General features: G+C 35.3%; 1 protein-coding gene across 5 annotated transcripts in view; it reads right to left on the bottom strand.

Annotated features, from left to right (window-relative positions):
- The window catches only part of WDR19 (WD repeat domain 19), a 39,462-nt gene that overhangs the window by 5,697 nt on the left and 18,503 nt on the right, over nt 1-15,262 (bottom strand). For 4 of the 5 annotated variants that reach the window (XR_009933201.1, XM_062492710.1, XM_062492711.1 and 1 more), the window contains 12 exons: nt 14,167-14,224; nt 13,797-13,943; nt 13,602-13,684; nt 12,299-12,382; nt 11,080-11,226; nt 10,535-10,659; nt 8,810-8,922; nt 7,889-7,957; nt 7,462-7,539; nt 2,990-3,086; nt 818-942; nt 80-161 (listed from right to left, as the gene is read on the bottom strand). Coding sequence is in view for 4 of the 5 variants with exons in the window: in XM_062492710.1 (XP_062348694.1) it covers nt 80-161; nt 818-942; nt 2,990-3,086; nt 7,462-7,539; nt 7,889-7,957; nt 8,810-8,922; nt 10,535-10,659; nt 11,080-11,226; nt 12,299-12,382; nt 13,602-13,684; nt 13,797-13,943; nt 14,167-14,224 (1,208 nt within the window). In the remaining variant the exon portion in view is untranslated. The remainder of the gene's footprint in view (nt 1-79; nt 162-817; nt 943-2,989; nt 3,087-7,461; nt 7,540-7,888; nt 7,958-8,809; nt 8,923-10,534; nt 10,660-11,079; nt 11,227-12,298; nt 12,383-13,601; nt 13,685-13,796; nt 13,944-14,166; nt 14,225-15,262) is intronic. The other variant, XM_062492709.1, reaches the window with a different exon arrangement.

Genomic DNA, 15,262 nt, shown 5'->3' with positions numbered 1-15,262 from the left:
GACAGGGGGAGGATGAACCTTGCAATGCTGATTAATGCTGGGCCCTGCAGAGCCCAGCTCCTCTGCTGTCAGCACTTACGTGATGGGAACTTGCTGATGTTGTTGGCTACACGTATAAGCATCCGTGCTCCCTTCATGTGATCACCACGTTTCACGTGAATCTGGAATGCAGCAAGCAAACCACATTTACTGCAGCCATTGGAAAGCAATTCCTGCAGCCTGCTCTTGGCATTCAGTCATCCTGCTGGGAGCTGCATGCCAACAGCTCCTTCATGAAACTGAGCAATGTTGGACTACAGAAGGCACCAGGAGACCTCAGGCATGGCTCTTCCCCAGTCTTTCTGCCCTTCAGCCCACCACTTGCAGCTTTTGCCTCACAGCTGCTAGAGAGGGAGGTCGAAGCTGGCTTTAGGAATGGATATCCTGATGGGCATCCATGGGTTAACTAACAGAAATCATTTGAGCCCCTGTTTAATTTCACTTACAGGAAAGCACTATCTACTTATGGATAATAACCTCAAATACAACAATAATAAAAAACAGTTGTACTAGTAGCAGAGTATTTAAGCATGAATGCAAAAGAAAAACAGGAAGCCATATGTCATCTTCAATTAGTCAGTATTTAAAAAAGAATATGCTACTCAAAGAGGCAGAAACAACTATGGATTGTCCTGTAGCTTGATGATAGCATGCACTTGGATTCTGTGATACAATCTATATGGCAATATAATTTTTGTACACAGAGCATCCATCCATACAGTTCAATAAATCAGACACTGTCCAACTTACACACAAATTCAATTTCTCAGTTCCTTACCTTCACTAAAATATAGCTATGTAGAATCATAAGGTTTGTAGACATCTCAGAAGAAATTTTAATCTTCTGGGTCTTTAACTCTGCATACATACTGAAAAGAACATCACGTGCATTTCGATAGTTTCCTTAAGAAAAAAAACCCACAACAATTAAAGGCAAATTTAATTTTTCATAACAGTATCTTTACTAATGATATACAGGAAAACTGAAGTTATGTTGATCCTTTGAATGAAACCATTCCAATTTCTTTGGAAAGCCACAAGCAGTTGCTTGTCACAGTATCCTGAACAATATCAGCCAGGAAGTTAAAAAAAATAATTACATTGGGAGAAATAATCTAAACAGTAGCAAAATATATGATGGCAATTTAATATAATGAACTTTAAAAGTGGAAGATGTTTTTAGAACACTTAAAATGTTTTGGGTTTTTTTTGTTCTTCAGAGTCAGATATTCAAAAGCTACTTTTAAAATGTTAATTTAGCATACTTTTATTTGATCACTTGCTTTGGCAACTCCTTGCCTCTGCAACCAAACAAACCCAAAACCTGTTAAGGGATAGTTAAAACTTGAATGTTACTTCACTAGGTTATATGCTTCAAGGTTGCTATCAAGGATTGTCCTGAAACCACGGGATTTAACTGAATTATCAATGAAGCTGAAATCAAGTAGTGTTTTGCAATTAGTCTATTCTTAGCTGTTTTTTCTGGTTTTGTTTTGCTTGTTGTTTTGGGATTTTTTGCATTATTAGCAGCTGAGAAAGTCATACTCTTTGCAGCTGGAGGCATTTAAATGAAATTCTAGTTATTCCAGCAAACATTTTCCTTTGCCTCCCTATATTTTTCTATCAGCAGATGTTTTTACAGAGCAATTTCTAATGTTATGTTATAAACTACAATTGAATCAAACTGTGAAATTTGTGTGAGACAGCTAAATATCAGTTCAGAATTAGTTGCTGGAAAACAACATTTTTCTTTTATATTGTATTATTGACTCTCAGTAATACAGACTTAAAATTACATGATTACATAAAAACAGCTTCAAGGAAAACCGCACTTAAGACGGCATGCTCAAAGAAAAATACTAAGCAGTATAACTTAAATATTATTATTATTAGATGGATTTTTAAGGAAAGAAGAAACTATATTGGTGTAAATTTCACAATCAAGCTCACTGAAATCTGCTGAAGGAAGAGGGGGCTGATGTAAAACTGCCTCTCCAAAGAAACTACTACAAGATTGGTACTTTTAATGAGACAAACACTGTGTTTCTAATTACACTGCTGCAGTACACATTTATACTACTAGGTAATATGAAATTCAGGATGAGATACTGCATTTTAGATACAAGTTTTCAGATTCACAGAAGCTGGTAAATATTTAAACCCTTGAGCCGTTGCATTTCCTGGTTATATAATTAGCACAAATACATTATTCACTACTATGATGGATTGGGAGATTTGCTTGCCAAGGGTTTCAGAGGTTTTTCCACTCCTTAGCCCAAAGCTGAGGAACAGCCAAGGAGCAGCCCATAAATGTTAATTTGCCTGGGTTATTCCCAAGACTGCTACTTTTCCTTTATAGATTTTTCTTTTGCATAATTTAAATGACAAGCAAACTGTTATGGTAGGGTTGTTGCTGTGGCTACAGAGGAGAGTGAATAATGGAGGTGGCAACTATTTTGCTTCTAGCCCTCTCCTTATTTTTTCTATTTCTAACTTTAGCAACCCATTACAAAGGAAAACCAAGCTTCAAGTAAGCAAATGCCTGGTCCTTCAACAGAAATCAACTCCTCTGCCCATTTTCCACTGATGAAAGTCAGGAGCTAAGACTAAAGGTTGAGTACCAAGTCAGAAACCATATGTAGAAATGCCAATTCTATGACCTGTAATAGAAGGTAAAGTCACAGGCTGTCTTAGTCACTGTATTTACTTGGCTGTATAAAGAACAGATACTTTCCACAAGTTTCTTTTTTTCCCAATATTTAATATACAGGTGTGAGTCCAGAGGTTTTCCCCAAGTCTACTTTCAAATTCAAAACTGAACTTGAATATGATCAAAAGCACCGATAAATGTCTTCTCTAAGTATAATCCTACACAAATAACAACACCTTAAGTAGGATACCTAAGGAGGGAGCATGAGAGATGCCATTACATCAGAGAAAACAGACTTACCTGAACACTGCTCCTCCCTGGCAATTATTACAGCAGTTCTGGCAGCATCTCGGTACTGCTTTAGGGCCATGTACAAGCGGAACAGGTACTTGGCATCCTGAATGAATACAAGAGCAAGTAATACTGGCCAAATGTATACTGCTGTATTCCCTTTCTTGACTTGCTCATCCCACCACCACATTCTCCAAAGAAAGCAGACAAGCTTGCTTTGTGAAGAGCTCTTTGTGTGAACACACTTCAGCTATGCCACAGTCACCTGCAGGGTTTGGCTGCTGCCCAGGCACAGAACGCCCACGTCGAGGGCCCGAGGGAGTCCTGGCAGGTGCTGGCCAAGCCCTGTCAGCAGGGATGCAGAAAGCCACAGACCACTATGCACAGGGAGAGTAGTACAGGGGAAAAACAAGCATCTCCAGCTGTGTGGGCATTTGTGGTGTCAGAAAGGAACCCAGGGACTCCTTTTAGAAATAGAAGTCCTGCCAGAAATGCTTAAATTGAGTTATGGATCTAGATGTAAACATTGCTTAATGTAGATGCAGATGACAAAATCTGGCCCCTAATGAATGTATTGCTCTAGGACCAGAAGGTGGACATCCAAGACAGATAAAAAATTGAAATATAGGGGACAACCAGCTAATAAGATGCATAAAATTTATAATTTGCTACACCAGGTACTTTTGATAGTTAGATAACTCAAAAATGGCAAATGTAGCAAACAAAACCTGGCAATCTAACAGCAGGCAAATTAGTGAAGTAATTTAAAAACAAAACTAAAAAAAAAAGATGGCAGTATTGTAGAAAACAAACATGAGCTCTATTTTTGTAAGTGCACTCAAATGTCTAGAAGACCAGTTAAAAAAAAAAAAAATGAGAGAAAGAAGAATTGGTCTTTGATAACAAATCAGAGTTGGTTTGGTTTTGAGAAAATCCACAAGAGGTAATTCCTAAAAATACAACAGAAAATAAAGGAACAGAAAAGAAATAATAGGAAAAGGAGATATTAAACATGTTCTATTTATTGCTATTAAAGAAGTAGAAGAAATAAAAAGCAAAATAAAATGACCTTGCTTATGGTGAAAAGGAAATATTAAGTGAAAGAAACCTGGGTGAGTGTCACTATTTTATATCATTAGCAGTGATTGCTAAAATGGGATCAATAAAAAATACAGCCTGTACATGGTAATCTTATAACTAGTAAATCTGGATTAAATTAAGAGAAATATTGTATATAATGGTATGGTGCCAACTTAAATGTAATAAAATAAAAAAAAAAAAAAAAGAAGTCACTGGCAACTTTATGGAGAGCTTAGCAAAAAAATCCAAACCAACCAATTCTGCAATATTAGTAGTAAATCCAAACATTTAAAGTGTGTGGTCTATGTTAAAATGATATAAAAATTACTACAGCAATAATTGCATTAATCAATGTTGTGTTACTCTCTGGAATACTGTGTGGGTTGTGTATGTAAGCCTCAGACACAGCAAAAAAAGCAGAAATTCAAGGAACAGAAATAGTAAAGATATTTCCTTGTAAAGAAGATGACTGCAAAGATTAGCCTGTACTTGAGAAGCAAATAAAAAATTACAAAAAAAAAATCCCCCCAAAAAAAATCACAAAAATAAATGAGAGAAAGAATCACATACGGAAAGAGAGAAGACAAAAACTTCTTTTTAATTTGAAATAAAAGGAAAAATATTAAGTGACCAAAAGTAATTACTGTTAAAGTAATGATGGAGCAGAATTTTAAGTAACATATCATCAAAAGTTTGAACATAATAAGAATTGTAACTTAAGACTAATGAAACAGTTATCTGGGTAATAGAGTGACTCCAACTACTTATATTAACAGATGTTATTTATCCACTGTAAAAAAATTGCTATTCCCTTAGTGGGGTAAACCAAAAATTAATGAAAATAGTGGGTGGGTTATGACATAATTATAACTCTTCCCAACTTCTGACATCATCTAATGGCCACAGATGGCCATTCTATTGATGATTAGCAGAAAGCATCACTACTTCCCCATCCAGGCTGCTTCTCCCCTTTCTCCTGCTGTAGCAGGAAGGGATCTTGTCTCAGCATAGACCAGTGGTTATATATGGTATTTGCCATGTTCCTAATTATACTGAACTTAAATAATACATTTTAAATACTTACCCCCCTTCCCCCTGCAAAAAAAAAAAAAAAAAACAAAAAAACAAACCCAAAACAAAACCAAAAAACCCCTCAAAATAAACCCAAAAAAGGAAAAAAAAAAGAAAAAAGTAAAAGTAATTCAAGAAAAATTAGTCCATGTTTTCCTTTCATACTCCTACCTTTAAAGTTGGTAAGTTAAAAAGCATAAAAAGAAGGAAAGGTTTTTCTAATACAATGCATTTCCTAAGGTCTTTGGAAAATTTGTTATTGCAGTCTGGTTTAATATTAGATATTCATAATTTTAGTTTATTTTTTCTTTTTAAAACATATATACTCAGAAAATATGCACACAGAAAACAGCAGAACCTTGCTAGTTAATGTTCCCTGAAAGAGTGCATATGACAAATTAACAATCTTTATATGCTGAAGTTAACAAACAATAGTTGACATAATCATGAATCTAAGAAATAGTTTGTAATTAGTCAGACAATAGTGTAGCAAAATTTTGGTGAGCATAATAATTTTGATAATATGGCACTTCATTAAAATGCCACACAATTGTTGACTGTGAAAGATGTAAAGCAATCAGCCTGCTGTCAGTGATAATCTGCTTTGAAGATCAATGATGAGCAAGTTTCTGCTGCATGGCTATTATTAAATTCACTTTACTTTCAGCTTTACAAACATGCCACGACACAGAAGCTTCTATTTTCTAAAAAACAATAATATTTTGTTTGGTAAGTTCAAGAACAGTATCCATAGCATAATGAAGATAATAATTTTTTTTAAAGTAGTTTTTAAAGCAAATATATATGATTTGATAAAGTAAATTTTTGTTACTCACTGAGAGAGACTATGGTAGATTGGATTAAAGCATTCAGAAGAACAAGAGAGAGCTTTTAAATATGGAAAACAAAGCTCTACACTGAAGTTCCAAACAATGTTAAATACAGCAACAATGGCATCTAAAAATTCCTAAGTCTTTTCTAAAATCTTTAGAATCTCTTCACTATGGAGATCATACTGTAGCTCACTTCCCTTACCCAGTCCCATGGACTTCTTTGAACAGGCAGCTAGACTGCTGTTCTGAGAAAAGAGACTGGATGCTAGTTTCTCTCCACCCAACTTCCATCATAAATATGAAATAAATCTTGCTTACACTGATACTGCATAGATTTTTCATCCAGTGGCTCCAACAGCTTAATTCCCTTTGGGTTCTTGCAGTTGAATTCTGTTTGTTTTGCTATGTTTTGCTTCTCTCATAATTTACTGAAGTTCACATTTTATATCAAAGTAAGAGGTAAATAATAAAGAGATAAGGGTTTGGTTCTTTTTTTTATTACCTTTTAAAAAAGCAAAGTTCGCTTGTCCATCAAATGCTCAGTGTCTCTAAAAGTCTAAAATATCAAGCCCTTAACAGATACAGAGATGAAAGAGGCAGAGTTTCCAGTTTCCTAACAGAATTGCAAACCACAACTGTAATATTGGAGTGAAATCAACTTAGTGCATCGAGCTCCTGTCATCTCCCTAATTACCAAACTTTACTGCCCTCAGAAAGGCATAAATTATTCTTCCATATATATCAGATTGCACCTGACTGTATTTACCATGACTTTGTATGTGACCCTAAATTCCTTGACTAGGTAATTGATTGCAGACTGCAAGACCCTCACCTGAGGTCTGGCTTTCACCAATTAGCTCACATTCCAGGTCTGCTGTAATACAACTGAATGTACAACAAGCTCTATTATTATCAAAGCCATTCAGAAATCAAAAAGGAGCTGCTAATTTTGAAAATCTGTCCACAATATTTTATGCCTTACACTGACGTTGAACACAAGAACTATTCGTAGCCTGGTCAATTTTGGGGTTTTGACCTGCATCTCCTACTTTGTACCTTCCTTTCTTCCACTGCAGAAGTCAGAACAACTCTGCTCCCGCAGGAAGAGATCAGTGCTGCAGCTTGTTTCAAGACATACACATGCTGACTGTCCACTTGGGAAAGGCAACAGCCAGCTGGCAAACTGGCAACAACAAACAGCTAAGTTTTGTCTCTTACTCTCATTATGAGCATTAATTTGGACTGCCTCTGTCCCACTACCTGCTTTCATAAAGATAACTGAAGAAAAATTATTTTATCAAAGACAGTTGCTTCCTTTCTTATATTTCTGAATCTGGAGTCACTGGGTGAATGACTAATGGAATGAACACACAAGTCTTGCTCCTTAACAAAAGCTAAAGCACAGTCGGTGCGTACTAAGAATTTTAGGACAAAGTAAGCTCAAAATATCTTGTAGCACAGAAATGCGACACAATAGCAGTGATAAAAATACAATACCTGGGGCATGCCATCCCCCTCTCCCATAAGATAGTCAATCAGCTGATTTGTTAGGACTTCATCTTTTGCCCGTCCCACCTATTAAAAAAAGACACAAGAAATTTCGATATGAAAAAAGAAGGGAAAAATAACTTATTCATAAGGAGCCTTTCCATAATACACTGAAACTAGACAGATTTAGTTCTGTATGTTCAATCCAGATTATTCTTTGGTTCAACAGCTTTGACTGATGCAGCAGCTCATATTTATTTTCCAATGTGTTAAATAGGGATTTTTAGACATGTTTAGATATCCTCTTTACTGATACAGTTTTCCTTCTATTTGCAATCTGTCCAAAACCACTCAGTGATGCTGGGAAAATGTCACAATACTGAAGGTAAACTTCTTAAAAAGATGAAGCATTTTTTGTTTAATCAAAGTTGCTTACTGTTTCAATTGCCATTTCCATAGCCAAGTCATCTTCTGTGCTTGGACTTTGCAAGAAGTGCCTTAATGCCTAAAATGGTACAGAAGGGAAGTTAAAATTGAGACACTTGATAAAAATTAGAAAAAATGAGTTTCAAGTTCTCTCTCTCTGCATTTTAACAAATGGCACACTGAATGCTTATCTCAACTACCGAGGTAGCAGCTGCTCTTACACATACTCATTCAAGAAACAATTGAGACTGCCAAATTCTGGTGTACACCTTCACTAACTGTGAAAGATCTCCACAGCAACATTGATGAGAACAAATTAATGATTAATGTAATTAATGTCACAATGTTTTTAATGTCATGAAGCCCTGCATGCCACAGTTGAAGGAGCTGTCATCTGCAATGGCCATAATTTGCAAAAATCAGTCATATTTTTTTTGTTTGTGTTCAGTATGCAAAAGTCAAACATTTAATAAGCATCAGTTCAAAGACTTGCAACTGATCAAAAGTGTGTCAATTAACATACTTCAATTAACATATTTTCTTTTTTTAAAAAAAGCTTTCAGTTAGGGCACACTACAACATATAAATTAATTAGTTACTCTGCAACCAAGTCTCCACTGATCAAAACAAAGAAATGTATATAAAATTGTGGCTGTGGTTCATGACATTCAGAGATTCACTGACAATATATATCATTGATTCACCTCAAGCTTCTACTGCTATGAAAAACCTATGTGCATGGCAATGTATCATTCACAGAACACAGTCTAGATAACTGTAATTATAAATAGTTTGCTTTCATTTTTTACTCTTTAAAAAAATATCAGTATGTCACCAGTTAAGGCCCTTAAAATCTAACATGAACTTTCCTGTATTCTGAACAATTTCTATAAACATTTAACTTTCACTGGCTTATCCTTTAAGTACTGACCCGTCCATATTGACCACACAGCAAGAAAAATTTCCCCGCCTGAAAATGTTTCTTTTCTGCTTCAAAATACAGTGCAATGCTCTGATAATCTTCATTGGTAGTACTTTCAGAACCTGCAACAGACATATCTGAGTGACAGCAGAGTATTCTTATGAAATAAGATAAAGACCCTACTGAAGGAACATGTTCCTATTCTACTTTGCTTTCCTACTGACATTCAAAGAAAACTAAAGCCAGACAGACCCAAATGATGTCTTAGACATTTTTTTCCTATTTAATCAGACTAAATATCAGACATAATAACATAATGAAATAATTGTTTCCACAGGTTTTGCACCATAATGAGATTTCTCTTTTCCACAGGATTATAGAATAATAGAATTATTTGGGTTTGAAGGGATCTTAAAGATCATCTAGCTCCAACCCCCCTGCCATGGGCAGGGACACCTTTCACTAGACAGACCATCTTGCTCAGAGCTCCGTCCAACCTGGCCTTGGAATCCTTCCGGGATGGGACATCCAAAACTTCTCTGGGCAGCCTTTTCCAGTTGCCTCACCACCCTCACAATAAATAATTTTTTCCCTAATATCTTACCTAAGTCTACACTTCTTTAGTTTAAAACCATCCCCCCTCACCCTGTCACTACATTCTCTTCTAAAAGATCATAATGAAAAGGCATTGCTATGATCTGATAATGATTTTTTCCATCATGTCTTTACAACAATAAAGCAGGTCAAGTGATTATGAGATTATCACCTGAATTGCTTTGACAGTTTCAGAATATGGAAGCATACTTGTACAAAGCAAGGCTATCACAGCCAATGCAACCATGTGGTAGCAGGGATAACTACTTAAGTCTTCTAACCAAGACTCTATTCTGCTGAACACATGTAAAAAAAAGACAGCCACTACTCCAAAGTTAGTTTTAAATTTCTTTTCTACCCACTCAGATTTCAGTTTGAGACATCCTATTTTGGATAGAAGTAAGAAAGCATAAGGAACTGTAGAACAATTGTGGCCACCTTGACAACCATCTGCAACCATACATGTCCAAGCTAACGGCTGCCAAGTTTTAAAACCTTCATAATAAGAAACCAAAGTCTAAACAAAGAGATTAATTGAAAATATGAGAATTTGGGAGATAAATATGTGAAGCTGATAGGGCACTCTCCAAAGTTGCCTCATACAAATGGAAACTATAAAATTTAGTGCAAATTGGCAAGGTAGATTCTGACTGGCTTGATTGCCTAAGATAAAAGACAGCTTCTCAGTAAGGTTTCCTTTCCGTCTCTGAGACAAGAGGAGGTCACCAAGGGTCTTAAAGAGTAGAAAAGGGAAAAATGTGACATGTCAGAAAAGGGCTGGAAACAAGAGAAAAGGGAACAAAAATCAAGAACTGTAATGGTGAAACTCCATTTCGTATCAAGATCAAAGAAAGGGATTCCTCAATGGGCATAAGAAAATAGTCTAGACAAATGTTTTATCTCTATGGATAAACAAAAAACCTGTAGGACAGGCAAGATTTGAAAACCAAGCAGATAGAAAAGCTGAAAGCAAAGTCTGGTTTGTAGGCCTGAAGTACACACATTGCCAAATCTGGCCACGATGACTGGAAATGGGAAACAAAACTTAACACCCATTGTCTTATGATTTCAAATCAGTTAAAATCAACTAAAAGAACAGAAAAACATAATGCAAGTAAACTATGAGCCTGGAATACTCACTGATGATATCAGCATAAATCTCCATCTTATTGTGTTGTTGAGCTAATGTGAAAGCTTCATTATTACACTTGGACATAACCAGGAACTGGATGGCAGAACCATAGTCACCAAGCTGCAGAAAGAATCTAATCAGAATGACAAATTAATACCTTTGTACTAATTAGCTTGAATACAATGAATGAATACACCAAATGTTTTAGCAATACAGTACATAACATACATACAAATATAACACACTTCTAATTCATTTTATATCTTGACTGTTTTAACTAGGTTCCTCAAATTAACTTAGTATAAATAATACAGCATGGCAATTTTTTATTACTGTCTAAATTGACTACTTTGGGTCAATATAATTTTAATCAGAAGTCAGTAACAACGCCAACAAAAATCAGTACCTGTTTAGTTGTCCAAATCTTAGAGAATTCAAATCAATTAACTGAGTTATAGTCACTAGCCAGTAACCAGCGCCCAATATGTTAGCAAGCCTCAGAAACTCCCAATAGATATAGACTTCTTTTTAATGTGCATAACATGATTGTTACCTGGCCACCATCTTTGCTCCTTCAAGAGACTGTGTTTCTTTCACAGTATTAACAGCCTTTTCAGGATTATTTAGGTGATCCAAATATAGTCGAATTACACTATCCCATTGTTTTGCATGTTCATAAGCTATCACAGCTTCCGTGTATCTGCAAAATAATGGTTCCACATCAGGTGTTTTAACTTTGCAAATAACTCTTTATAAATATGGTGTGAAGGAAACAAAGTATTTTATTTCTGTGATATTACTTTGTGGCAACTTCCTTTCAGTTGCATGTAATTGCATGGTTCTGCATTTACTACATTCTGTTTGGTTTTTCTATTTCATTTTCTCTTAGGAGAATGAAAAGCAGAGACAACAGAAAATGTCTACCACAATACTATTTTTTGCCTATTCTGCCAACATCTCTTTTGCTATATATTAAAAACAGTTAATCTCTTCCATATGAAATCCCCTGGGAGCAAGAGAACCATAAAAGCCAAACATCATAGCTAGGCATACAATTTAAAAAATAAGACTACTTTTCTCTTCTGTAGACAAGAAATTTCTTATTCTCTAACTATGCAACTGACATAGTATTTTCTAGTACCATCAATGCAAACATTAAACTCTGGTGCTGGTTCACATTTTAAAGTATCATTATTCTGAAGCACATTTACTCACAGGTAAGGACTAGAAGGAACTACATTCTGTGATTAAATATAATCTATCTGGGGCTTTCACTTCAGCTAATAACTTGGCATTATTCAAAATTCTGTAAGTGCAGCCATTGAGATGTACCAGTAATTTGATTCGAGAAGGAAAAAAAATTCTTTCATGATTATTCTCCCTTTGAATGACCTTTAAAATCACAGCTAAGGAGTTGTTAGAAACAAATGGAATTTGAATACTCTGCTAAGTGGAATGACGTTCAGTACTTTAAAACTTTTGATGACTTTTATTAGAAAGATATTAATGTTTAGATAGGAAAACAATTACTTAGAAACACATCTTTGATACCAGATTAATGTCTCCTTAAAATATGCTTCAAAACTTCAATACACTAAGTGTAAACTCAAGTTTACATATTTTAGAATCCATTTTCATGAGACTATTTTATAGTCTCATGAATGAATGTTTCAGTATGTGTTTTAATTTATTTTACAAAAACACTCATGTATAATAATAACAATAACAGCAATAGCATGTTTTATTGATTAAAAAAGAGCATTCAAAAGTACCTGCCATCTGCTTCCTTGGCCTTTGCATATTGTAGGTGAATCTTTGGAGATGAAACCTGAGGAAGAAGTTCACCAACCTTTGCCCTAGAAAGATAATAGCTATTTAATAAATACAGCTGGTTCCAGATTTTCTCCAGTAAAACTTTCATATTTATATCAACACTGAAAAGGAGCCTGATAGAAGAAACTGAACATAGTGGATAAGCTTTGAAGTAATTTCTGTATTTTCAAAAAGTTGCATTTTGTAAGAACTGGAAATTACAGACTGCTTTATAAGCATACAGGCTTGAAGACAGTCTCCTCTTTTTGTAAGTCTCAGGTGTACAAGCATAAGAAGTGCCAGACCAACAATTTTTCCCTCAGGTGTTCTTGTATTAACCAACAGAAGAAGCACAGCATTAAAACTGTAAACTTAGAAGATGTATAAAACCAACAAACTAAGTAGTGGGCCTTTCAAGACAAAGGATATAAGAGATTCAACAGAGGTTGACCTCAAATCTCACCTCTCTGACTAAAAGATGGGCACTCTTAAAACTGAACCTCCCACTGCAAGAGTAAACAAAACTTGTACCTCCCACTTCCCAAATCAAGTTATCATTAGATGCAAGCTAGTCCCCTTAACCAAGTGCTCTCCTGGCTCATTTTGATACCTCTGATAATTCTTTGATGAAATCAAAATTAAGTTTTCAAATAAATGCACACAATGTTCCAACCTAATCTTAAGAGCACCCATATGGAAGAGGTCTTACTGAACTGCCTTATCAGCTCCTAATGTGAGGACACCATAAAACATAATTAAGACAGAACTGAGCCCTTAAATCTCTTCAGAAAACTGGACTTTTCCAATGGAGACCTCATAATAATCAAATTAACTTAAAAAAAGAAAATTATAATACTGGCTAATCTTGAATCATTTCCAATTGTCCAAATACTCAGTCTCAGATATGCATGTAATAAAACTAAAAAATATAATTAATTAAACAGTAACTACACAAATATAATTACTATATTCAGTGTGCACTAGATTCAGTGTGGATGTATTCATGTGCACACACCCACAAAGGACTTGAAACTGAAGGAAACTTAACACACAAAAAAAGAAAAAAAAATATTGCCCATTTACAATAAGACTATATTAAAACAACATAAATTTATAAGAAAATCTTGAAGCTTGAATTTGGAACAATAAATCCAATAAAACACAGTTAATAAGGCATTTGTGTTATTCAGAGAATCAATCTTTTCCAAAGAGTACCCCAGCAAATCCTCTGAAATATAACATTTCCCTGAAACCTGTACTTACCAGTTTTTGCACCGGATGTACACTGATGCTGCCTTGTCATAATATTGTCCCTTTTCATACAGCTGAGCAGCTTCTGAAAATTGCTACAGTATTGGAAACCATTAAAATATAAGTTCTAAATTAGGAACATAAATAAATTACTAACCTAGTGAAATCACATATTCAGCCTTAACTTATATTAACTCTCTTGAGTACCTTCATATTCTCCAGAATAGCTCCACAGTCTCTTTTTAGTAACCTACTGGGATGTTTAATGGCCTGGCTGACCCCTCGACGGACATCTCCCATCCGAATGGACATCTGAGCCACGCCAGCAAGGCAAATTTCATCATGTTCCTGGTACTGGCAATCAGATGAAAAGCAGTAACTATAGATTACACATTAGAAACACCAGGTCACAAAAGCGACAGTAATCAAGCATTGAAGCAAACTAACAAAATATTACAGGCTTAATACCATTTAATGTAGAGCTGAATTAAAAAATTGGAATTCAAATGAGTCAGAAACACGACAACTTAATGTATATTGTGACAGTATAATGCTATCATTATTAAAAAGGAATTACCTTACTGTTTTCAGTGATTCCCTTCTCATAATGTGCCAGAGCATTAACATAATCACCCCTAAAAGAAAACTGGAAGTTATACAGACAAATATTTTTAACAGGAAGAGATGTTTGCCCTCCTACCACTTCATGCATGCATATGCATGTATCTGTCTTGATTTAGACAAAACAACTGCATCGAAGGTTGTGAGGTATGTGAGAGGCAGACAGAATGTTACACGGAATGCCATGGCACTTCCTATGGACTTGATCAAGCTCTTAGTCAAAGACACAATTCCATCTCTCAATTCTGTTGGACAGAGACCAATAAATGGCCCTTAAAAGGCAAAGAATCTATCTGCAAAATACACCTCAGTGGTCTCAGCTCTATTCCAGATTTTTCTGGAAGACAAATAAAGGTAACCTTTGAAATTATTTAGAATTTTTACAACACAAAATCAAAGGCAACTTTTTTTCCTGAAGTATATTCAGAACTCAAGTTCCAGATGGTTGTATTGCTTCAACTGCATCCATTCCCTTCTTTCTGTGACCACCAGTGTACTGCCTCTTCTCTCAGTGCCACATGTACTGCCAGGGGGAGCAAGTTGTTTACAAACAACTAATACGAAAGTTTTTCTTCTTGACTTAGATATTAAATAGGCCATGTTTTATCTGGGAAGAATTAACTATTAAATAGATTTTAAAATCATGTCAAACGGTTAATACCTTCTGTCTTTCAGTGACTGGCAGCCTTGAAATTTGACACACCTCTACCTAAATGATTTAAGAAAATGAAGGCATATAGATATTTAAAGAGTCAAAAGGAATTGCTTTCATCCAATATAAGAAGTGTTAAATGATTTGGACTTTCTCTGTTTTCCAAGCACTTGTCTGGACCAAAGTATGGATTTAGTAGATGATATTGTATAGCGGACCTACCAGTGGCAAAGAACTTACATATACCACAATCAGTCAAAAGGAACTGTGATTTACTAACATGTCTCTCACATGAAAGATTCCTTGTAAAACTCCCTCATAGTATAGCTTCAAAACCTCACTGAATCCTCTCTCAGCAATGCAGTTGTCTGAAATATCTGTGCTCTTCTATTGAGCATGA

This window comes from Cinclus cinclus, chromosome 5, assembly GCF_963662255.1.
Source record: "Cinclus cinclus chromosome 5, bCinCin1.1, whole genome shotgun sequence".
NCBI classification, from domain to species: Eukaryota; Metazoa; Chordata; class Aves; order Passeriformes; family Cinclidae; genus Cinclus; species Cinclus cinclus.
This window is presented reverse-complemented; position numbering and strand designations above follow the sequence as displayed.